At 36.1% G+C, this 26,721-nt stretch overlaps 1 protein-coding gene across 1 annotated transcript in view; it reads left to right on the top strand.

Annotated features, from left to right (window-relative positions):
• Window positions 1–14,126, top strand: part of HS6ST1 (heparan sulfate 6-O-sulfotransferase 1) — a 204,201-nt gene extending 190,075 nt beyond the window's left edge. Inside the window, exon 2 of the mRNA XM_081955938.1 lies at window positions 6,276–14,126. Within this exon, the coding sequence (XP_081812064.1) occupies window positions 6,276–6,984 (709 nt within the window). The 3' untranslated portion in view covers window positions 6,985–14,126. The remainder of the gene's footprint in view (window positions 1–6,275) is intronic.
• Window positions 14,127–26,721: the final 12,595 nt, after the last annotated feature.

Raw genomic sequence — 26,721 nt, 5'->3', positions numbered from 1 at the left:
TCACTGGATGTGAGGGAGGCATGGGGAGTGTTGGAGAAGGTATCTGAGGGTGCATGGGGAAGCCATGGAATGGATGCAAGGGTGCACGGGAGTGTGAGAGGATATGAGAGAGCTGCGCTGAAGGTCTGGGAGGGTGTATGGAGTGCAGGGAGGTGTGCAAGGTACAGGAGTATGTGTGCGGCCAATTCAGTGCAAGCAGAAGAGACAAGGGTGTGTATGTGAGAGAGTGGGGCAGTCTTACCTCAGCAATTTGCAACCTTTCCTGCTGGCTTCCCCATTATTTTTCTGGCCAGCAAGGAAGATCACAAATAATCATGTGATCATAGAGCGCTGCAACTGGTTGGGTGAGTCAGTCACCAAGTTCCCATATCATGATTATATGATCCAGGGATATTGAGACAGTTGGAACTTTGGAGACCAGTTGCAACCATATTCGCTCAGCCTTCTTGTAACTTCTAACAGTCACTGAACAAATGGTTGTAAATCAAGGTCTACCTGTATTAGTAGAATATTATAATATATGCCTGATAGAAGTCAAAATAGTAAATGTGGGATATAAATTAAATAAATACATTTATAGATAACTAAATAAATTCTGGGTATATCATAATCTACAGAGCAATTGTTTACATTACAATATTTATTTTTGGAATTCATGGTGTCTGATTAACAATATAAGCAGCAGCACTAATCATGGCCTAGACGTTTTGCAAAATTCTGAATATACTTCAGAGCAAGTTTCCCTGTGTTGATTTTTGTCCTGCAATAAGAAACATGGAAGGGGATTTCTTCTTGTAAGCAAGGAAATTATTGTGCATTGTGATTGATTATTTCTTCAAGTTAATCCTACTTTAGGCATAGTATCATTTAATAAAGAATGGTAACAGGAAATTACTAATCTAGCAAGAAAAAAATACCAGACAGCCTACCAATTTAAATGGAGTCTCACACCTGATATATAAATATAGCAGTCTGCTAAAATATGTCCATTAAAAAAAATCTTTGTTTTAGTTCACTTTTTTTTTCCTTCTGGTGGATTATCTTAAATTCACTGTCATTATTTCAGATAAATGAGGTTATTTGGAGAATATAGTGCCTTACAAATCCACTGTTACAAAACATGCAGAGAATGTTGGGAGTACAGTCCCATCATCTTCACATAGCACACTCAATTGTGAAGATGGAGGTTGTAATTGAAAAGAATCCACTGGCCTCTGGCGAGAGTCTTCTCTTTAATGACTATGGTGAGATGTACTAAAGTGGACGTGAAGAAATCCTATCCCAAGAGAAAAAGATATGAAAGAATTAAAAGAAAGCATCAATTTAACCTGTCAATCAAACCCAACCTGTCAAACTAGATAAAGGGAGGAGGTAATCAAAATCAGGATTGAAAGATTTTTCCCTTTCTCTCAGGTAGGCAACCTCCCATTTTTCTTTTCCTGTTCCTTTTCTCTCATCGGGAGGAGTAGAGAATTTCTTTCCTGATTGGCATAAAACCAGATAAGCAACTCCAATTCCAAATTTCCTGGAATTTGAATAAAAGACCAAATGCAGAAATCTAGAGAACAATTGACCAATAAACTGTTTTGTTTTATTCTGTATTTGATTTATTCTGGTCCTATGTGTGTGTGTGTACATACATACATACATACATACATACATACATACATACATACATACATACATACGCACATACGCACATATGCACATACACACAAATACACACACATACACACACATACATCCCTAGCTGAGAGAAAATGTCTTGAATTATTTCATTAATACTTCTCTTCGTTTTTCTTCCTCTCTTTATCCCACTTTCATAATTTCCTACCTTCAATTTACATCTCAATATACTTTAATTTCATTAATGAATCAGCCCATTAATTCTAAAGGACTTTAATTTCAAACTCTATCCTTTCATTAAGCTACTACGAAAGGTGGGTCAGTCACATTACTCTTTATGAATAACCTCATAGAGAGAGGGCATTTTTCTGGAATGAAATCGATAGTGATATGGAAATTAACAGTGGAAATTTAGCGGTTGGAGGCTTCAGAGCTGTGCGCATAGGAGCCAAGGGCCTTGTCAATCCCATTTTTGGTGTGTTTGTGCAAGTATATCCATGCAGGTTATATCATGTAGGAAACCTGCCTCACCTTGCCTCAGCATTATACATGCAAATGCTTTCTTTTGAAAGTAAGTACCAGAGCTGAAGAAGTTTGTTATATGAGAAGTGAAATGTCTTCAAAGAGAAATGGGAAGGTCCAGTTGCCTTCTTGAGGGAGCACCTTTGGGACTGCCATGACCTGGATGACTGAGAATATCGAGAGACACTTTCTTTTGAAAGAATGCAGGCATTACTGTGCTCAATCTGCTCACTAATTAGTAAAAGTAGAAACGATATTAATTACCTTAAGACAATTGTATTTATAGGTAGTCCCTAGGTTGCTACAGCAGTTGGGACCAGGAATTCCAATTCTAAGCAAGATAGTCATAAATAGCATGCGAGCCCATCATTTAGCAATGGCAATTCCAGCAGTCCCACTTGCCATAGCTAAATAAGACCTCTGCAGGTTTTTAAGCAAGGACCTCACATGCTCCAACTGCAGACTTCCGGCTAGCTTCTCTGTTGACTTCACTTGTTGGAAGTTGGCAGGGAACATCAGAAATTGCAATCAGGTGACCACTGCTCACTGAAACATAACTGCAAGCACCAAATCACAATTACATGGCCGCAGGGATGTTGGGACAGCTAGAACTCCAGGACCCGTTGTAAGTCCCACACATTCAGTGTCATTGTAACTTTGAATGCTCGTGATCATAACTCAAGCTTCACCTATATTTTGATGGTTTCTTGCTTAGTAACCCTGAGCACCTTCAGGATTATGGAAGATGGGGACAGGAGTTTAAACTTTCTCTTCCATCAGTCCACATAAAAAAGTAGTAGTTGAAACTGCCGTTTGCACTTCAAGGAATTCTCCTATTGGTGGTTTCAATGGAGGTGTTTCCAATAAATAAAATGTATTTAGTGCCATAATTTCTTGAGTGGCTCTGTACTATTTTAAAACATTTTTCTCTTCTGTACATTTTTAGCACAACATGCTAAATATTTAATGTTAGATACACCAAGTGTCTATACAAAGAAAACTGGTAGACAGACATTACATCCATTTAAACCATAGATCCTTGCCAATCAGATCTGATTGAATCCCATGGTTAGAAATGAATTGATGATGGACTTAAGAAACAAGATTTAACACAATATAGAAAACAGAAACAAAGTAATTAAATTAAATTCTAATATATAGAATTTCAGTATTTGTATCAATGTCAATAACAATGGCAGAATATTTGGATTCTGCATCCCAGACTTGGCACACTTCAGGATATACTAGATCTAGTATAGCGTAGAATATTTTAATATTATAAGTAACTTTTTTGTTACATTGGCTTCTGAGAAGAGAGATTGAAAAACAAGTTTGAGATTGAGAATTCAATCTCAGAGAATCAATTTGAGAATTCCTCTGGTTTGAAAAAAATATCCACTTGTCAGAACTTTTAAGTGATCAGAATCAATGTTTTTCTCTCTTTCTCAATGAAACATTTCACATCACTTATAATCTTTATGTATTCCATTGATATTTTTATCCCTGCCTGTTTGGTGTTTCATAGCATTGATAATTTAAATCATAGCAGTATCCTGCTTGGGAAAAATGAATCATTGTTATTTTTTATTGCATATATTTATTAGTCAAATTTATATGACTGCTCATATAGATTAATTAAATCATATAAGTTTAGTTTTTAAAGCTGATTATCCAGGATGTAAACATAATTTGATCTCATATGACAAAGTGGACTATGAAATCTCCATAATGAAAAGTTTGTGATAATACAATACAACTTGACAGTTTTATACATTATTAATTTTTGCTGAAGTTTAAATATGTTATTATCATACACTAACAGAAGGAAATTATATACACTGTATGTATTCATAAAGTGATATAAATTCAAGTTTAAGAATCACAAGTATAAAACCAGCAAGGGGAAGAAATATGATCAGCATATCTGTAGCATCCTGTTAATTGTAATTCCTGATCATTGCAAAAAAAAAAAAAGGAGAGAAATAGAAGTGGGGGGAAACTATTTAGAAAAGTAGGGAGAAAACAACAAAATGTCACTTTTTTATCTTTGGATTGGGCAGATTCTCTCTAATTTTTCCCTCCTACTCCACGCCATTTATCTGTAAAAATGCAAGGAAAGAATACAAGTTATTAAAACTTTTTAGAAATCCTAAAAGTTTGACATCCTTCTCAACAAAATGTTTACTTTCCAAACCTGTGTAGATGTAGCCCTGATGTGTTATCATTTGCATAACATCATTGGTATTTGTCAATATCTACACAAATAGTATGATAATATTTCTGTCCAATTACATAGTTCCCCTATTTTGTTTTGTTTTGCTTTGTTTCCTTCAAAGTAATTATGCACAGAGTAGTAATTGTGACTTATATAGGAGTTAGTGGTTTGTTTGATTTTCTTAGAGGTTTATAAAGGTGGGCTTTTTAAACAAAATCCTGGTTGGTTATTCTCCTTAAGTATAAATAAGAAATCAAATTTATGTGTGGATCCATTGGAGCATGAATATGGAGTACCCTTGGGTAAGCAGCTGTGAGAGCTTTCATTATGAGCTCCTGAACATAATCATTTAAAGTTACATCACCATTATTGCATGTCACAAAAAGGAAACCTATTAGCGCAGGCAGAGAGCAAAGAAAGTTGGAAAATTTCAGTCAGTGATACAAGACAAATAATGCAGCAATGTATAATGATACCAGACATAAAACATTGGATTCAGGGCATTAGCTCAAAATGCAACAGCCAGATGACTGGTACACCAATCCTGGCAATACAGAATAACACAGACTTTGGGTTCACTGCAGTAATTACCAATAGGCTTCTGAGCCCATTTCAAATAGGATGCGATTAAAAAGCTGTAAGGTGAAACATTTCACCCCCGTATCAGGCCCCGCCTTGCCAAATTGAGTTTACCCATCCAATTCAAATATCTTGAGGGAACTTGCAATTCGAATTCCATGGAACATCAGTTAGATGGAAGGCCTCCTCTGCAGGGATTCCCATTCTCTGGAACATCCTTTCCCCGGGGATATGTGTAATACTAAATAAATGTACCAAATATCACATTTTTCTTTGTATATTGGTGTTTATGAGATTTCTCTAGGATTTCAAGTTTTTTTTTTTTTACCTTTTATGACTCCAAATAATTTTCAATATTCTCCTTAAAAGCCACATTTCAAAGGCTGTTCCCATCCTGGAAGGATACCATCCATGCTTGATGTCATAAAAGAGAAGTGACTAAACATAGTGTTTGGTCATTCTTAATTTAAATTCATTCCCCTTGAGGTCACAATATTATTTAGTTCTTTAAATGTTTTGATGCAATTTATGTTGATAATTCATCAGGGTTTTTTTTCCATGTGCCCTGATTAAGTGTTCAAGGTAGACAAGGTTTTGGCCTTTTTGTAGGTACATGTTACACTGATTTTTTTTGGGGGGGAGGGTCTTTCTTCCCCAAGATTATTATTACCTTGGGGTTTGTTACACTTGCATTGAGTTCTCCCATAACCATTGGGATATTCATAGCCTTTACTAAAGAAATGGCTTCTTGTATTGTGCCATAAAAATCTTCTACTTCTCAATATGAGTTGTCTTCTAAGATACATACATCTGTAGTGATTTGGCTGCAATTTTGATCATGATTATTCTGTTATTTATTGGCCAGAAGCCCACTGTTGCTTATCCTGTGTTCCTTGTCATGACAAGTGATTTTTGATGAGAAGTACCACCACAATAGAGTATTGTATGCTTCTCCCTCTGTATTTTTCTATTTCCTGTCTTTTTTTCTTATTGCCATGTACGTTTAATGTATATAATAATATGAAATGTCAGTTGATTCTTAATGCCAAAAGAACTGTTGAATGATCACAGATCAGCTGAATTCTACTGACACTGCTTGAAACTAGTACTATGAAGCCTAATGGAAAAGAAATATGTATATGATTCAGATAATGTAAACCTTAAAAATTAATAAGAAACAAATAATAGTATTAACTGCCACTGGATAAGTTGCCCTGTGATAAGATGGGCTAACAATAAATTTAATAAATAAATACATAAATAATAAAATTAAAATTAAAATAATTATGTGTACAATCTGTAATTCTTACATGCATTTTTTTCTCTCTTACAGGAAGTTTTATTACATCACTCTGCTAAGGGATCCTGTGTCCCGTTATCTCAGTGAATGGAGGCATGTCCAACGAGGAGCTACCTGGAAAACATCCTTGCATATGTGTGATGGCCGGACACCAACCCCTGAAGAGCTGCCATCATGCTATGAAGGCACAGACTGGTCAGGCTGTACTCTTCAGGAGTTCATGGATTGTCCATATAACTTAGCTAACAATCGCCAAGTGAGGATGTTGGCTGACCTAAGCTTGGTAGGCTGCTACAATATGTCCTTCATACCAGAAAACAAGCGAGCACAGATACTGCTGGAAAGTGCCAAGAAAAATCTCAGAGACATGGCCTTTTTTGGCTTGACAGAATTCCAGAGAAAAACACAGTATTTGTTTGAAAGAACTTTCAATCTAAAATTTATCAGGCCATTCATGCAGTATAATAGCACAAGAGCAGGTGGAGTGGAGGTGGACACCAAGACCATACGGAGAATTGAAGAACTTAATGACTTGGACATGCAGCTGTACGACTATGCAAAAGACCTCTTCCAACAGCGCTATCAGTACAAAAGGCAGCTGGAGAGGATGGAGCAGAGAATAAAGAATCGGGAAGAAAGGCTTCTTCACCGATCTAATGAAGCACTTCCCAGGGAAGAGACAGAAGAACAAGGACGGTTGCCAACCGAGGACTACATGAGCCATATTATAGAGAAGTGGTAGCATTGAAAGAATTTTATACAAAAAAAAACAAACCAAGATATTAGTGTTTCCATTACAAAAGAACATGGAATTTAAAAAAAAAACTTATTTAAAACAATCTGTAAAACAGAAAGTAGAATGCTTCTTTAAACAAAGGGTCTTTTTACTGTTTCTTACAAGACCAATGGGGTTCTTAATAAAACAAAATAAAAATAATAAAAAAGTGAGCTCAGAGTTTAAAATGCACAAGTGTAGTCCCCTAGATCTGAGGCCAAATGTCACCACATATTTCATCTCCTAGATGCAGATCTAGACATCATAGAGAAAGCTTTTGTACCACTGCTTCAAAGAATCAGTGTTTTCCTCCCTTGTCTATATAAGATGTTCAGTGGTGAACATCATCATAATGGCAGTGACCCTGCCACACAGTGATGACTTGGTCCCAGATCCAGCTGCTTGACTTCAGATTGAAATCATGGCTAAAACAAAGGCAGAATACATAACCAACAGCAGTCAAACTAAAAGGAAATTTTAAAAATAGAGAATAAGAAACATTCAGCAAACAAATTACAGCCTGGACTACGAATTGGGGACTGAAGTTTGGATTACATGGCACTGGTGTTTTGCATGCATACATTCACACTCATACACTCTACATTATCAAAACAACTGGTGAATCTGTGCATACATTTTCTCAGCCTTTGTTAAAGAGAGAATTAAATCCCGTGTAAAACTAACTGTAAGTGATCTCATCACAAGTGGTTAAAAAAAATCATTTCCTAGAGAAAGACTGACTGTGTATCACTCCAATAAATTTAAAGAATATGACCAACGGAAGCCAACATATTCCATGCAAATTCTAAATTATCATTTGGTTGTTCTGCTCATGATGGAAAATATTCTTCCCCTCTGTTTGGATGTTGATTTAATAAGGCACAGTTATTATTCAAAGTGATAGTTCATTATTTGGCATTACATATTGTCCATTGCTGTATAGTGACTGCTATACAATAAACATTAGATCATTATAAGTCCTAGGTCAAATGAGGCTAACTTAAAATTTAATGAAGTAATTCATCTCCACTGATTGATGTCAAGGAGATTTAGATGCAACTAATTTTCACTGGATAATATCTACTATTTATGGGAGTGCTGATGTTGAATTTAAGATACTGCGTTGCATAAACACATGGCAGCATTTGGCTGATCATGTCTGAGCTGAAAACCTAAGCAGTCTCAGGACTTAGGAGTGTGATAATATTAAAGAATACTAAGGTTTTAGACTAGATGAGAAAATTGGGGGGGGGGGAATAATCCCATAAAGGTGGCACTTCCACAGTATTACCAAAAACAAATCTTGCATGGATGTGTCCATGAAGGTATTTGCTTACTTGAAGGAGACTTTACTTGTCTGTCTGGCTGGCTTTCTTATTTTTGAGCAAACAAGACAACTTGTAAGGCTAGAAGCGCTCAGTTGTTCTCACTTCAAGCTCTGATTTTATAAGCCTTTATATAAACATTTTTTTTTAAAATCACAATGCCATACATTTTTTTCTTTTTGAAAGCATCCAGTTATCATTTATTGTCTCTCCAAAAACCTATGTCTCTTTTTTTTCTAAACACTTTTATAAGTTTTTAAATAGTTTTATAAAATGAGAGTCTGAAGGAAACCAAATTGTGTTTGTCATTATGACTTATTATTTCTGTTCTCTTGGATACTGAGTTAACTTGTAGATAGTATTTGAATATGAAGGTTGACAGCTGATTCTCAAAGATCAGGCGCACTCTGCATCATAGAGAGAAGCTAGTACATGGTTTTCGGCACAAGAAAGTTTCTTGTGGTTCTGTATCTCAATATAGGTAGTACTTGACATAGCAGCCATTCAAAGTTACAAAACAGTGACTTAACAACTAGTCCTTGCATTTGCAACCTTTGCAGCGTTCTCCATAGTCTCATGATCCAAATTCAGGCACTTAGCAAGTGGCACATATTTACGAAAGTTGCAATGTTCCAGAATCATGTGATCACCATTTGCAACCTTCCAAGCTGGCTTCCAACAAGCCAAATCAATGTGGGACATTAAATTCATTTGAAGAATGAACAATTCTTTAATAATGCAATGTGATTCACTTAATAATGCAATGGTTCACTTAACAACCATAGCAAAAGGTAAAATTGGGTGTGACTTACTTAACAACCATCTTGCGAAGCAACAGAAATTCTGTTCCCAATTGTGGTCATGAGTCAAGGATTTCCTGTATTCTTTCCCACAGTTCTCAATGTATGCTTCATGTCCTAAGATTTGGTCTTCTTCCTAAGGAGGTTGCCTAATTAAGCAACCTATTATATATGCTCAGCTTGCTGCTTCTATGTTTCATCCACAGGACAGTGAGTGATATTTAGAGTGATAACAGAAGGAAAACTTGATTTAAACATAACCTTATCCATCTATTTCAGTATTTAACACAAATACCAAGGGACCTGTAATGATCTACATCCTGAAAGGCATGCTAGTTCTTAAATACAAATATTTGGCAGCTCAAGTCAGTCGAAAGGTTTTCTGCTGTATTTGAAAATGCCCTTCATATTCACAGTTCATCAAAACTAAGCATTTGAATATAATTGGGATGGGGCAGAGAAGACTTTATATCCCTAAATCTTAAATTTAGGGATTAACAACAGTCTACTAATTCTCTGGAAAACTCTGGACTTTTGCAACAAATATAAAAAAAATGTTTTAAAATTATCTGCCTGCAAAAACATCTGCAGCAAAAACATTGGACATGCAGAAAATGGAGCTTTACCCAGAGTGTTTATACTGTGTCCATCACTATGGTCTCACAAAAATATGCTGCAGCAACTAATCAATATGCATAGTGTGAACAACAGAGAGCCTGTTCTATTAGGCTTTGTATGACAAACAGCAAGTTTCTAGGGCTTCTTCATCATGTGGATAAAGATAAAAGGAAACTAGGTTTGTGTGTGTGTGTGTGTGTTTAAATTTAATTTCCACTACAACCTGGATTAAAAAAAAACCTTCATGGATCTGCCTGTGAAAATAAGCTTCCTCCAATATTTTTGTTTGATGTTTTTATAAGTAAAAGCTAAGAAAATAAAAACTACTGAATATTATTGTCAGCGTCAGCACCAAAGTAAGTGAGTGTGTGGTCATTTTATGCTTAGATCACAATATAGTTTCTTGCAGCAGAGGGAAATAACAATTTCATGGCCTGTCACAATAGTTCATTTGTCTTCCCAACTTTTGCTAAGATACAGTATTATACTATTACAAAGACATTTAAGTCATTCAAAATAATTTGGACTAATGCATCTAAGTTGGACAAAAAGAACTGAAACTGCAAAGGCAAATAAGCTATGATTGGGTATGAGAAATAAAGGAAATCAGTCCAGGATTTTAAAATTATTATAAGGACAATTATAAGGATATAGAAAAAAAAAGTGGGACTCTAACACTAAATGTGACTGTTTAGAAGAATTCATTAATATCATGGGAAGAAATTTTATATTGAATATTCTTTGATGTGTGACCAGATAGTTCAAGAGCAGATCAATGATACTGTAAAGAAAAAACATGCTTAGCTTAAAATCCTTTGTCTACAATATAACAGGGCACACTTTTTGGGTAGTTCCTGATTGTGTCTTTTCAACCTCCATATCATCTTCTGAGCTTTCCTTAACTCTGACAGGAGCAGTTTATAATATCAGCAGTGCTGGTGCTGGGGAAGTCTAGAAAACATCTCCTCTAGCTATTTAAAATCAGCATGCTTACTTAGTCAGAACAATCCCTACAGAAGAAATGTTATAAACATTTCCAACAGCAGACATCCTTCCCACAGCACTCCCTGGTGTTCCAGGACATTGGTTCCAGATTTTTAGCAAAAGAGAATTTTGCAGTACCAGCCAGCACATTATAGCTCAATCTTTGCTGAAATTACTTAAGAAATTGTTTTCTGCAGAAGCCGCCTGAAATGAGGACTGAATGGGGATTTGTGGAATAGTTCTGAGGCCATAAGCCAGCTAAGTATTTTTCATATAACACAATGTATTATATTTCTTGTCAGTTTATTGTGACTGGAAGATCCTTTCCAGAAAAGATATAATTAACAAAGCTCTCCAACTTGGAGTACACTGGGATTAGACTGATGGCAGCTTTCCCTAGTGAAATTTCTTAACAGAGAAGGGTAATTACAAAAGATGAATTAACCAGTTGAATGATTAGTGCTCCCTCTGTTGTTTTGGGACTCTATTGTGGTATCTGCACTCAGTCTGTTCTTATAGGAAATCAGCTCCTAGCCCTGACAATGAAAGCAAGCAATTTCAGAAGTATATACCTTTATGTATACCAGTTGCTGGGTAACAATAGGAGTTGACTTTTCTAGAATTATCTAGCTCAGAGCCGACTGGGGAATTCTGGGAATTGAAGTTCATACATCTTAAAGTTGTTGAGGTTGAGAAACACTGAGCTAGCTGACTTTTAGGAGATACAGGATGCTTGACCAGATAGACCTCTCTGGCTTTGATCAAGTAGGAAGATTTTTATTCAGCTGCAGTATGCATATGGGTTGGCATAGGATTTTGCAGAATAATTATTAGGAAAATTTAACAAAAGGAAAATCTAGTAGTTCTCCATTTTTGGCATGGGAAATTATTATCTCATTGTACTTGTGCAAGATTTCTCTCATCATCCTATTAAATACACTGAAATGCTACATTCTAAGAGTTTGGATGTGTCTAATCTTGTAGCCATTTTTTTTAATCTACAGAGAATTGTTTGGAAATTATAGCAGTAGTGGGGAAAGAATAGCTTCAGCCAAGCCAACCCTCACTTGGTATACCTTGAATATGTTCTGGCTAAAACTCCTTTGTTGGCTGGAAATCTTGCAGCTGCAGTATAATTGCATCTAGAGAAGGGGGTTGAGGATGACTGACAAGAATAAAGCATGTACATAATGATTTTAAAAGATTATGCAGAAAGATACTGCATCTTTTTTTAAAAAGATGATGTTACATTATTTGAATGGGAATGTGGAATAGCAGAGACATAGCAGAACAAATATACATTGCATATATATGATCTCACTAGCAAAGTATGTGGAAGAGAAAGACCAACATTAACTAGGATCAATATAAGCTAGGCAAGGGAAGGTATGGTTCAATGGTAGAGTATATGCCAATGCCAAGTTTATCCCCAAGTGTTTCTAGTTTAATACTAAAAAAGACCAAATAGTAATTTTAAAAATGTTGCTTAAAAGCTGAAAAAGACTGCCCGCCTGATAAATTCCTACATTTCCCGTCTAGTGTACACACACATACCATCATATTCTCTGCTTGAAGACAAATTTGTTTTCTGAATGCAATATTATTTGACTTTTCTTTATATGCAATAGCAATTTCTTGCAATGAAATCCCATTAGGCTTCCAATTGTGCAAGCGGGAAGAAAGTTGCTTGGAACTATTACACTAAATGCAAAGGACTGCCAAACATCCATGCTATTACATGAGGCTGAATTTATATTGCTTTTTTTTTCAATTAGAAAGACAAGATTTTTAAGATGAGAAACAAAGGGGCATCAGGAGGCCACTGCAAAGTCTTCTTTATGAGTTCAGGCTCTCTTCCAGTTCATGTTTGACACATGCAATTCACATTTACACAGATTTCTCCAATCCATTCTGATCCTTTACCTGAAAAAAACATAGATATGATTAGCAAGATATTGTGCTAGTCTAGTTTTGAATGGAAAGGGTAGGTTTGAATGTCCATTTTAGTTCTAAAGCATCTACATTAGAAGTGAATTTTACATTTATAGATGATTCATAAATTAAAGATAGTTTTGACAGGCATATGTTGCTAACTTGAATACTACAGTCCTCTACTGTCTTGAAATCCATTTGAGCCATGCAGTTCTTTATAAATACCAGGATGGTAACAGAAGATGCAACATTTCCCATGATTGGGCATAGGATATCATTAGAACCATTATTCTTTTTTGTTGTTGCTCACATTCCATTAATATGGACAGGTTTAAAAATTATATATATTAAAGCAAAGAGGAGTTGGCCAACCAAATGATTATCTCATGGGCTGCATGCATTCATAGGCTGATCGACTGAGGTTTTCCTCTCATTGAGGTTTTATGTTAATATCTTTGATTTCTAATAAATCCTGAAGCGCATCATGGGGAAGTTCTCCATCGTGTAATTCCCTGCCCCATTCTGTCCTATAGTTCCTGCTTTTTCTCCTCTGCCTTTTTCTCAGGTGCTCCCTCCTACGTGCTGAATTTGAGTGCTGAACAATGAAAAATAATTGTTGAACTTATTTTCAAATGATGATTTGTTTTGTACATGTTGGAATATGTTTTAATTTATTGGTGTTGCTAGTTTGAACTGATTTTCACTTGCGTTTTACAAACTCATTTTAGTTTCAATATCTGCGCCAATGCCTCTGCAAATTTTGGTGATTGCTAGTGCTTCTAACAGCACAACTGCAGTTGAGTGAGATACCATGCTAATGTTACTTGCTTTATGCAAACTGCTTTTAATTTTACAAAGCTGTCTAAGCTGCATTATGAAGCTGATGAACAAGCTATTCCCAAGGATCTATTTCGTCTCCTTTCTTTGGGTGACTTTATCCAATAAACTGGTACTTTGATCTTTCTAAGTTCCATTTTTCTCTCCCATTTAAGATCTCAAACAAGCTCTTCTTATTAACACTGAGAGCATCTACCTTCAGACCATTATTTTCCAATAGACCGACTCTGTAAGATCTGCATGTTTGCTGCAGAAACTAACAGCAATGTTTAAACTGAATCAAATAACTTCTAAAGCTTTATATATTTATTTATAGCTTCTTTTTTTAAAAAATATGTTACAAAGAGAAGAGATTGTGTTCCTTTTACTCATCTCAGTAACTACTACAAAACAGACAAAACAAAATAAAAGAATAGTCACCTAATTGTTTCTGTCTAGATCAAGACTGGACCTTAGCAAGTTAAATAAAGCATACAGAAAGATTTTTGGCCTGTTGTTATATTTTGGGATATGTGCATTCTCCATTGCTGTGTATGCTGTCTATGTGCCATATCATTGATATTCTAATTCCCTTTGATCCGTTCCATGGGAAGAAAATTGCTTTGGTTTGTGGGGGAAAGGGAAATAAACCTGTTATAAATCTTCCTTGCAAGGGGGAAATCAGAAGTAAACAGTGTCTACTTTAATTTGCAGATTATAAATCACCATTAATCATTAGATTCTACTAGTGGTAGAATAGTAGAATCTACTATAAGGGAACTCAAATTTGGATTTGACTATTTACCAGTCTGTTGCTTTATTTGTATGTTAAATTATCACAATTTAAAAGCAATTGTTAGAAAATCTTAGCCTAACCAAATGATGGAGCCTACTTAGCATAACCTAACTTAAATTTTCAAGCTTCCCCATGAAATGATGCAACTAATTATTTTATGGGGGCGGGGGAATACTATGTATGGCAACTCCTGAAAGATGGCTCAATATCAAGGAAGCCCTAACACACCTATGCTTTATATTGGTCAATCTAAAAAAGGGGGGGGAGGAGAACATCTCAGCAAGATATTATATATCATGGACATGTTAGCATCTCAAAAACAAGAAATTAATCTCTCTCCTGCTGTTCTGGCTGACAAAGCTTCTAAAGAAAAAATGCCTGTGGAAGCAGAGGCTGCTTCTACCTCTCTACAAGCCAAAGTCTCATTAGTATGAAACCACCATCTGGCTTGCACTAATGGTTACCACAAGCTCGTTGCACAGGAACAAGAGTCAATTAATTGCTGCTACTAGATATTTGCACAGAGGAGGGTGCCCATACCCTCCCTTACTAAAAGCTCCCACTGGGACCAAGCACTGATTTCTGGTGAAAAAATAACATATACTTGCTGTGCAGCATGTAGTCCACATTTCATAAGATCACAGCCTAAAACAGACTGAAAGTCAAAACAATTTGCTTCAGAAGGAGATGGTATTTCTAATAATGCTAGGCTTTGCAATTTCTCAAATCTTTTCTTCCTATATGAAAGTGACTTCTACTAAATTCCCAGGATGCTTAAGAATTTCTTCCTTGATTTTCCAGGTGGTGCATGATAGCAAAGAGATGACAGAAAGTCCTACTGCTGACTTTGTTGTTGTTGTTGCTTTTGTTATGTATTTTTTCTTTCACCATATGGCTACCCATACTTTCAATCTGAAAAGGCACCATGGGAAGTCCCCTCAGGACATCTTTTAAAATTTAATGAAAGCATGGAAAGACAAGGCAGATCACTGGAGATAAAATTCTATAAGAAAAAGCAGAACAATTATGCCAAACCTCTGACCAACTCATGACTACATAAATAGAACACCCCACTCTCCATGAAAATGTAATGAAAATCCTCTTCCTCTTTTGAAGAATTCATTTAAAAATAGGTTCTCTTTCGTCAAACTGGTAAAAGCAAATTCTGGAGAGTTTTTATGTGTAGTAAAGGTAAAGGTTCCCCTCCCACTTGTGTCATTCCCAATTCTAGGAGACGGTGCTCATCTCTGTTTCAAAGCCGAAGAGACAGCACTGTCCGAAGACATCTCCATGGTCATGTGGCTGGCATGACTAAATGCCGAAGGCACACGGAATGCTGTTACCTTCCCACCAAAGGTTATCCCTATTTTTCTACTTGCATTTTTACATGCTTTCGAACTGCTAGGTTAGCAGAAGCTGGGACAACGCAGCGCTAGGGATTTGAACCGCTGAACAGCCGACCTTTCTGATTGACAAGTTAAGCGTCTGAGCCACTGTGTCCCTATTAGGGAGGGTATGTGTAGTACTAATTTGTAAAAGACACAGAACAAAAGTAGAAGTGGCTCTTTTGAAATAAAAAATACACATTTCAAGAAGAGAAACATGAAAAGGCAATTTAATTTACACATAAGGTGCAGCAATAAAAGAATCAGAAGTACTATATGAGTCATTCAAACACAGCCTATGTTCCCAGACAAAGCAAGTTAACATCTGTTCTATGCCACAAATGCTAGTTGTTCAACATTCAGGAGTGGCTTCATACCTGCACAAGATTCCTAAGCCTTAAAGTGAAACTGTAATCTCATTGTTGCATGTAGGTGTGTACATTTAACTAAAGATGTGAATTCAATCATACTCTGGTTAAATAAACTTGTGAGATCATGACTGCTTTGTCTGCAGTTGCCAATACATTTAAAACTTCTTCAGGCTCCCATAATCCAAGTTAGGATAGCAGGACATGCATTGGAATTTGAGGCAACCATTTTCATCATACTACACTCCTTTCAGAGTGGTGATAATCAAATATAAGGCATGGCATTTGAAATGGCAGCATAGATTTACCATGAAGACGGGGAAAATTACTGGAAAAACAATGATTTCAAAGCTTATTCTTTTGAAGACTTGCCTGATGAAGCAGGACTAAACTTCACAGCTACAATTATGAAAGTAAAGAAAGTTCCCAATTATTTGAGTGTTAAGAAATTCTATAATTCTGTAGTGAGTTATTATCTGGGGAAATTTGCTCAATAAAAACAGTTGAATTCCCAAAAGAAGTTTCCACAGTTGCATTCCTAAAAGAAGTTTACACATTTGTCAGCTTGTATTTCATATTTTAGGCAGGCTTATAATATTCAGTCCATTCTGCTTTCCCATCATACCTTATAACCAATTATGGCTAGAGTCCCTCAAAGCCGTAATTTCATTACAGTGATTTCTTGATAGAAAAGTACAAAGACATTGGGCAAATGTTTGACCATTAGATTATAAGTCAATACATCTAATTTTATTTATAAGATATATATGGAATCAAGTCTGAATTGAAGACAAATAACAAGAGACATGAGACAGACCTTCAGTACGATTCTTCTCTGGCTGGACTTACATCAATAAATTAAATACAAAAAGGATGAAAAAAAACTCAAAGATGATAAAACAACAGTTAAGGGAGCATCTAGAAGATGAGATAGTGCCAAAAAAATAGAACAAAGGCATTGTTGCTAATCCTATTCTCATTTTCTCATCACGCAGTCGGTTAACAAGTAATAGAAACATGAGGGTTTCCCTTTTTCCATTTTGCGCATCTATCAATGTCCTACACCTGATCACTACATTGAAATATCACAATTCAAATTGTCATGTTTTATTCACTTTGCAATAATTCTTATATCAATCTATATTTTTCTACTATCATTTGGAATTTAAATAAACATTCTGCATTCCCCTTAGTTGCCTATTTGCATGTTGTCCTTGTTATTTTAAATGATTGCAAAGGAGGCATGAAAACATTCCCACCCTATTATTATCAAACCAGTAGTTGTTTCTATTGTAGCCTGTCTAAAATGCAATTTAGATATATTTTGAATATGTAGTTAGGGCAGCTAAGGTATTCAAAGCTGAACACTGGTCAGATGGTTTGGACTATTCCAACTATCATGTTTGACATTTCATTTATTGGTGTAATAAAAGGAGGCTGTAGAAGATTTCCATGCTGGGGGAGACAGCACAAGTAAGATTTATCTGATGTTGACCAATCAATTTCAACTTGATAGTTAGCCTGAGATCTAGAAATTGAACAGTGAAATGGGAAGAGGATAAATGAAGATAGAGGTGTCACATCATTGCAACACATGCTCTGTCCTTTCTCTATACGCATAGTGACATCACAAGGACATTCAAAAAGACAGAGATCGCTTGTGACAGCCATACACTACGTTTGGCATTTTGATAAAGTTTCTTTATTATGACCTTATAGCCAGAAGGTGCAGTATATTCAAGTACGTATTTCAAATACAGTATATACAGACACACACACACTGCCAAATTCTACAGCTATAGCAGAGGTAAACATAAAATTCAAGAAGGCAACTTTGCAAAGCTGCAGAATTTGGCAGTGTGTGTGTGTCTGTATATACTGCCAAATTCTACAGCTTTGCAAAGTTGCCTTCTTGAATTTTATGTTTACCTCTGCTATAGCTGTAGAATTTGGCAGTGTGTGTGTCTGTATATATTTGAAATAGGTACTTGAGTAGACTGCATCTTCTGGCTATAAGGTCATAATAGCAAAGTATGAGATAATAATAATAATAAAGATCACATATATTAATTCAATTCTTCAATTGCAAGTATGATGAACAGAACAAATCAAAGCAGAAAATCAAGCAATCTGGCAGTATATAACAAAGATGTGACCACATAGAAGAAATTACAAATATGCTTTATACTCTGTTCCATGATATTTTTCAAAATGGCATAAATGTTGTCTGACATTCCCCATAAAGGCATGAAAAGAGCAGCACATGGCTCAAGGATTCTGCTGAATCAGGCCCACAAGGGTCTATACACTGATGTAGGAGAGATATTTTCATAACGCTCCAATAAAGCTATAGATGATAATATGAACAATAGGGCCAAGATGAAGGCCAACAAATTGTAAAACTATAATGGAAGAAAGATAAGGTGATCATGGATTGTGAGATCATATATTTAGGCATAGGCTGATTTGAAAAATCAATGTTTCTACCTGGCAGGGGAAATGCTTGACAAAATCGTCCAGCCTGCAGACGCCTCTGCCAAAATCCAAATAAATCCTGAAATGTAAATGCCTCCACTACTTCTGTTAACTTTTCAAGTCTGTCTGAAAATGGGTTAAGCCACCTACAAGACTGAAACAGCAGACATCTGCTTCTTTTTTAATAATCGATATGTGCAAATACAGTATTTCTAGATGTTAAAAACATCCCTGATTACACAAAGCTTTATTGCATCGTGATCTTCATAATGAGTTTGTGGCATGGAGACAGACTGTAGCTTAGAGACTTCCACTCCATATATTGAGTACTTCCTCCTAACAATAAGAAGGGTGAAAAGAAAACAAGAAAGCCAATAGGCAAAGTTTTCCTTCCCACAGTCCCCTCATATTGGATATCTTCCTCTCTGAAGAATTCACCCATGGACCAAAAAGAAAGAAACCATCACACTTTCACCAATTGTGCCATTTCTACCATTTGGCGTGGAAGAGGAAGCTGACAGAATTATTGTCATTTTCACCTGGCTGTATGAAAAGAGATCAAATTTCTCCATAGACACTGTTTACTTAGCCAGCCACTTCTTTGCATTATTTTTCTTTCCCTTTCCAATCCTCTTTCACAGATAGCTGAGAACACCATGGGAGCACCCTAGTTCTTGAGCTTCCTTTCAAGTTGTTCAAAATCCATGATTATATGTTCTAGCTTCTGTATTCTTTGCAATATTATTTATCACCAAATATAATAGCAACAATGGTTAATTGCCAATAGACTGATAAGTGTTGGAAGTTGTTTTGTCACATTCTTGATTTATGCTCCTGACATATATTTGTTTTGACTTTAGTTCTTCTCATTTCCCATCAGATTAGTCAACTATACTGTGTCAGTTAAGAGAAAACAAAATATGCCATTTTTATAAGTATCCAACTAAAAGATTCTTTAATACTGCTGAAGGAAAATATACAATAATCTGCTCTTGTTTCAGACAATTGAATAAACAATGAAAAATATTAAAATGTTGACACAGAAGTTGGTAGAGGAAGAAAAGCAATACCTGTTTTTACAACAGAGTTTAGCATTACTTGTAAGAAATATTTAGGAACTTGCTTGACAAAATCATATCTTCTTTACAGGCAGAAATTCCCAGGTAGACTCCCCAGAACTTACATGTATATTTGGAAATGTTTTAGATTGAAATAATGCCTTTTTGTAAAAAGAGCTCTGTCGTTAGTTTATTATACTCTCTTGAAGGTTCAAAACAATGTTTATCTAGCACAATTCTATTCCACAGACTCAGGACTGTTTTCGAAAGTAACAAAAAAAATCGAGCATAATCCTCATAAAAATTATCTAGAATCAATTAAATCAGTCAATCAGTCAGTCACCCTTTACTTCACTCAAAGCCCAGTACAGATGAAATAATTAACAAATTATTGGTATTTAAAGATAAAAGAGAAGGGCCAAGTATAAAATGCAGGCTAAAAGAATGATACAGATAGTCTTCAACTTACAGCAGTTCATTTAGTGACCGTTCAAAGTTACAACAACATTGAAAAAAGTGACCTATGGCCATTTTTCACACTTATTCTTCAAAAAATTTTATTGGTTTTTACACATATATGGGGAAAGGTAAATGGGTATACAAAAAATTTTGGCAGCTCCCACACTGGTGTTAGTAACCCATCCAGCACTCACAGTTTTTACAATCTTAAAGACAAAATACAAAAGATAAGCAGAAAACAAGATCTTATTCTGTAATGTTAACCATGTGTTCATTCATTCATAGGATTAGAATCAATACAGTGCAGGAGGCGGAAGCCTTCATCAAAAAAAATTATCTCCTCCTAGAGGACGAACATAATGAAGGTAGAGGGAGGGGCAGCATGGCGCAGGATAAGAAGGAGGGGGGCTGAAGACTCCTCTGGGGACAGGGAGGAAGAAGCAATATCGAAAAGGCTCAGATCGCAAAAATAAAAATATTTGAAATAAACAGCAATTGGTGATACTCTAGAAAGTGGCAAAGGAAAATGAATGAACACATTTTTCACACTTATGATCATTGTAGCATTTCCATAGTCACATGATTTATATTCAGATGCTTGATAACTTACTCACATTTATGATGTTTGTAGTGTCCCACAGTCAGGGATCATCTTTTGCAATCTTCTGACAAGCAAAGTCAATGGGGAAGCCAGTTTCACTTAACAACTGTGTTACTAATTTAACAACTGCAGTGATTCACTTAACAACTGTGTCAAGAAAGGTCGTAAAATAGAGCAAAATTCACTTAATTGCCTTGCTTAACAACAGAAATGTTGTGCTCAATTGTGGTTGTAAGTTGAGGACTACCGGTACAGAATATTATTGTCATTATTGTTACCACTGTAAGCTATACCTCTAAGACCAACACCCCCTCCCCTGAATATTATTAGTCTAAAACTAAAGTATAAAGCTAAAAATCTAAGACAGAAGTTAGAATAAAGTGATATCTACTTATATATATTTGGTATTGTTCAAACGTTAGCCATGATTATACTATATTGAGGGGTGAGGTTTGGTCATCTTAAATCAGATAAATCTTATACATAGTAAATGTCCCCCAATATTGTCCTGTAATACTCAGTCCCTTTTAGAAAATATGGTTTTGAGTGCCTTGAAGAACATCAGAAACATAGCCTCGCCTGGGACTTGTGCAAGCTCTTTCTAAGAGTTCATATTCCACCGACAAAATCAAGCACAATCAGGCAATCTCTAATGTCATTCAAGTGTTTTATAGTGGAAAACCAGCACTCTGAAAATAGACCCAAACTTGCTATCAGTCAATTCAGTAACCACAAAATAACATTCAAGTATCAGTTTTTCCAATATAATTTCCCAAACATGGATCAAGTGCTTTGATTCCATAAATATATTACAGAAAGACTTATAGTTCCCTTTGTCAGATGCCTTAAATAATCCATTAATTTGATAAAAGCCTACTTACAAATTTACAGAAGTAGGAGGGTGGAGTTTCATAAAACAGTGCCGAAATGCCAAGAAAACTCAAGAGACACAATTAGCATATTACAAAATGACCCAGAACTGCAATATAAAATTAAATTATACACCTATTAGCTTAAAAGGGCATTTCTTATATATTACAAGGTAGGTTCTGATCTCTAAAAGCTGGTGACTGGCGTTCTTGTGTTGTGGCCTATCACAATTATTTGTAGCTGGAACTGGCATTTATTTGTTTGCATGGCCAAGAATAACAGATGATAGACAATAAAGAGCCTCTAAGATTTTTGCATCTCTTCTTACTTCTATGTGTGTGTCTTTGTGCCCTTATAATGTCATATTTAAAAAAAAACAATAGTCAAGATGCAAAGGAGGTACAGCAATGCAGCACTACTTTTTCTTGTTCTTTTTAAACATACCTATGGAAACAACAAGCCCTGAATTTAAACCTTGCTTTAAACTTCAATCAAAGGATTCCTTTACCACTTTGGGGACACAGACTGTTAGAATATGTCCTTTCCGGCAAGCTTCTTAATCCTGGCATGATTCAAGTAAAAGAAATGAGTAATAAAAGCAAGGAGTTGAAGAACTCTTTCCCTATATGTCAACGCAGGTGTGAATCAATGGGAATGTACATTGCGATGCAATCCTTCTCTATGATCCCAATTAGCAGAATGAAAAGGAAAATTCCTGGACCTAACAGAACATACTAACCACAATTTTCATGTGAGCTAATCCAAGTTTTTTCTTCCTAATGTTTTCATGGAAGTTTAGGGTCTGGTTTTTTTGTTGTTGTTGTTGTTTTGTTATTGTTCTAAGATCAACCGATATGCATATTACCAACTAAATAACACCTCTCCTGATAGGAATGTTAAACCCAGTTTAAAATTAGCTGATTTGATCTTACTTTTTCTTCAGACATTGTTTATTAAGGGCAGAATCCTTACTAACATACAAACAAACAGGGTTCAACCTGAAGCAGGGAAATGCACTTCTACTCTGGGAGTATACTTTCACTGGAGGAGTCCCATGTTTCTATTTTCTTTACAATGTAAAACAGAAGGAAGTCTATTCCATGTACATCTCTATAAAGACAAAGAAATGTATAGAGAACTATCACTTATATTATTGTTGGGATAGAAATAGTAATCCTGGCATGACGCTCATAGGAATATTGCGCTAAAGTATTTGTGTTCTTTTTTTACATTTCTTCTCCAGGTTTATTCCCAACATGGATATTTTGATTTGACATAGAAAGGACAAAAATATTTTAACTATGTGGGCAGAATGCAAAATGTTGGTAGTATTTGTGGTACGTGTAAAATTAGAAGCTATGTTTGCATTGTCTTCTTTCTTGAAATGTTTCCTAGTTCTATTTGGGTACTTCATTAGGTGTGGGTGTCTTTTTACAGAAATTCTGAAAGATTAATTGGTTGTGTTCCCTTCCATTCTTACTTTGAATGGTGAATCAGTAAATCGTGTCTTACCAAAAGCCTCTGAAATTGGTCAGAACAAACTGTGTTCCAGAATGGTTTTAAAAGTTTAATTATCAGTGGGGATACATATCTGTGCTTCTTTCTCATGTTTATCATACTTATTTTTCTATATAAATACTGCACACCTTCCTAGAGATATGAAAATAAAAGAAATCATGAAAGGGTTGAAGGACAACAAATGTTTCTGTTTTCAAAATTTTGGTCAGTATGAATTTAGACTCAATGAAGATGATTCTTCTGAATTAAATTGTATTTATTTCAACAGGGTTTTCCTTAAATACTGCTTAAAGTTAGGTACGTGTTGAAATTATTACGAGAGTTATCCCTATCCTCTTTAAATACTTAATTAAACTATCAAGCTCTTCACTGATACTAGAAGTGATCATTTACAAGGGACGATGATTTTATGACACTGATGAAGAAGTCTGACTCTGAACTCTCCAACTATATTAGGGTGAATGAATCACAAAGTTTTCTCATGAGTTAATTAGAAAGTCATTTTCCTAATATAATGAAGTTGTACTTGATTACATAGGATTGCTGTGGCTGTCAGATTTATTACATCTCCAGATGGTCTGCTGAGCATCTATTCCACCCACTCTCCACAAAGTTTTTTCATCATATTATGAGGTGAGACTATAAAGTTATAATACCAGTCAGCTTCTGTTGCATTAATACTTCTTTGAGAATTGCTTTTAACTTGGAAGGAGGGAGGAACCTCAAAAAGATACAATTACCTTTTGGGACTACAATCAGTTCCACATGACAGATGATTAATTGTCCGACAAATGACAATTAATTAACTTAGACAGAGGCTGTTAGAGCCAATTCTAATGAAATATTATGATTATTAAAGACAATTTGTCCCTTAGATCAATGAGAACTGTTCAGTTCTTAAACTGGTTGCTTATCATAAGGACAATAAATCGCTTAGGAAGAATGAAAACTGAGGGGTGGGGAAAAGTTTAGATTTTCATAACAAGAAAAAAATGTTCCTTAACAGGATGTTTTGTTATGATCTTGGCACATGATTGTTAGGATAGTTGTTGTTGTTTTCCGGAGGCCTATAATTACAAAAATATTCTCTCAAATGCTTTCCCTAAGATTTTAACCACTGTGCCTTCTCTCTCTCATCAGAATCTAATTATGTCATTGCACAATCATTATTATAGAGTGAATATATTCTTAGAGTTATTGTGCTCCTGCCCTCTGGAACATCTTACCCACTGATATGAAGTTGGCCCCAACCCTCCTATCTTTTTGTAAGGGCCTAAAGATGTGGCTTTGCCAGTCAGCTTGGGGCCCCAGTGGATGAACAGTGCAATGGAGGTGGTTGATTAATAACAGATCCTATCTCCCCCCATTTCACCTCCACCCTCCCTATTTGTCTTTGGTTTAAATATTTGATTTTAAGTTTTCAATGTTTTAACTTAACGCACTGGTGACGTCTCGCCTGGACTACTGTAATGCTCTCTACATGGGGCTCCCCTTGAGGTGCACCCGGAGACTGCAGTTGGTCCAGAATGCAGCCGCGCGGGTAATTATGGGGAGATCGAGGTTCTCCCATATAACACCTATCCTGCGCGAGCTGCACTGGCTTCCTGTGGCCTACCGGGTGCGCTTCAAGGTACTGGTTACCACCTTCAAAGCGCTCCATGGCACAGGGCCTAGTTACCTGCGGGATCGCGTCCTGCCCCATACATCCCTGCGACCCGTCCACTCACACAGAGAGGGACTACTCCGGGTGCCGTCCTCCAGAGAATGCCAGAGGGCAGCGCCCAGAAATAGGGCCTTCTCTGTAGTGGGCCCCACCCTTTGGAATGACCTCCCCCCAGACATCAGGACTACAACCGACCTTCGCTCCTTCCGTATGAAGCTGAAAACCTACCTGTTTCGACTAGCTGACCTGGCATAATTCTACAACCTCTCCAGCCCTGGGCATTTTTAATTGGTAATTTTAGTTTTTAAGGGTTAATTTCACTGGGGTTTTAACTTTTTTAGGTATTGTAACTTATTTATTTATTCTTACCTCCTCTGTACGCTATATAATACTTTTGTACGTCGCCCCGAGTCCCTGTGGGGAGAGGGGGCGACTAATAAGTTCAAGTAATAAATAAATAAATAAATATAAACTTAGATGTAACTGTTAGCCGGCCAAAGTTACCGTATGATAAGATGGTCAGCCAATAATTTTTTCTAATTTATTCTCTTCCATAATTATTCTCTTGTTGAGGTGTTCTGTTTTGGAGATTAACCTGGCTCCTTCAAAGTTGATTTTATGTCCTGTAGCTTTAAGGTGCTGGAAAAGGGAGGAAGTTTTTTTTCTTTTTTTCTTACTGCGTTCTTGTGTTCTGCAATGCGTGCATTTATTCTCCTGTTTGTTTGTCCTATAAGGAGTCTACGAAATACCATGCAAAATCTGCCCGGCAACATATATAGGTTAATCTCCAAAACAGAACACCTCAACAAGAGAATAATTATGGAAGCCATCGAAATAGAGAAACACCCCCACAACATGAATAAACATGATGATACCTCCCACCTACCAAACATCTGGAAACCAGCCCTAGTCAACAAACGAACACCACCCACCACCCAGGCCGTTACAATACAAAACAACAATGCACACACAGCCAGCACCAATCAGCACCAATCTACCAATTATGATACAACCACACAACCAATCATTCCACTTATTGAAACAAAGCCAGCACCCCATCCCCTCCCACCAAGATTTACAGAAAGACGGCAGCTCCGGTCGCATTTTAAGCCCAAGACTGCAGCCTGAAGATGGCAAGTGAGATCTTGCTGAAACGTTGCAAAGACAATCTCAATCTTACACGGGAAAAGACCCGAAGACAACAAAACCAGCATATATATATATGTGTGTGTGTGTGTGTATATGTATTTGTGTTACAACCCCTGGTATGCCTAAATATGGGAGGAAGGTCACTACTCCCTCTTTCTGTCCTTCGGCTTATCACAGAAGACCATGCAGGCAGAAAACCATATTTTTATTTTTAATGTTGCCTTTTTATATTTGTGTTGTATTTGTACTGATAAATATAAAAAGGCAACATTAAAAATAAAAATATGGTTTTCTGCCTGCAAGGTCTTCTGTGATAAGCCGAAGGACAGAAAGAGGGAGTAGTGACCTTCCTCCCATATTTAGGCATACCAGGGGTTGTAACACAAATACATACCTATTTCCCTGGCTCAACTGATAAGGAGGACAGCCTGTGGCTTAGTGGCTAAGACTCCTGCCTAAGATATAATACAGCCCAGGTTCGAATCCCAGTAAGGGTATCGCTAGCTGATGAGAGCTAATTAGCTCGAAATAGATCTATACTAGTCTCCCTTTATTTATTTATCAGTACAAATACAACACACACACACACACACACACACACATATATATATATATATATTGTAAATACACATATATATATACACACACACACATACACACACACACATACACACACAAAAAAAAAAACACACATACAAGTGGCATATAATTATTATTCAGTATTTGTGATGATCCAATACATTATTGCAATTTTATGATGAAGAATAGTGTCTTTTTTATGTTTACTCAAAGCACAATATTTTCTGTTAGCTAAATATCATGCCTAGGAAATTGCCCTTATTCTTTCAGTCACCTATTTGACCTGGCAAGAAAAGACAGATACCCAC

The sequence above is a fragment of the Natrix helvetica genome, assembly GCF_964273705.1.
Source record: "Natrix helvetica genome assembly, chromosome: 5".
NCBI lineage: Eukaryota > Metazoa > Chordata > Lepidosauria > Squamata > Natricidae > Natrix > Natrix helvetica.
The sequence above is the reverse complement of the archived record's forward strand: the minus strand, read 5'-3'. Positions and strand labels throughout refer to the sequence as shown.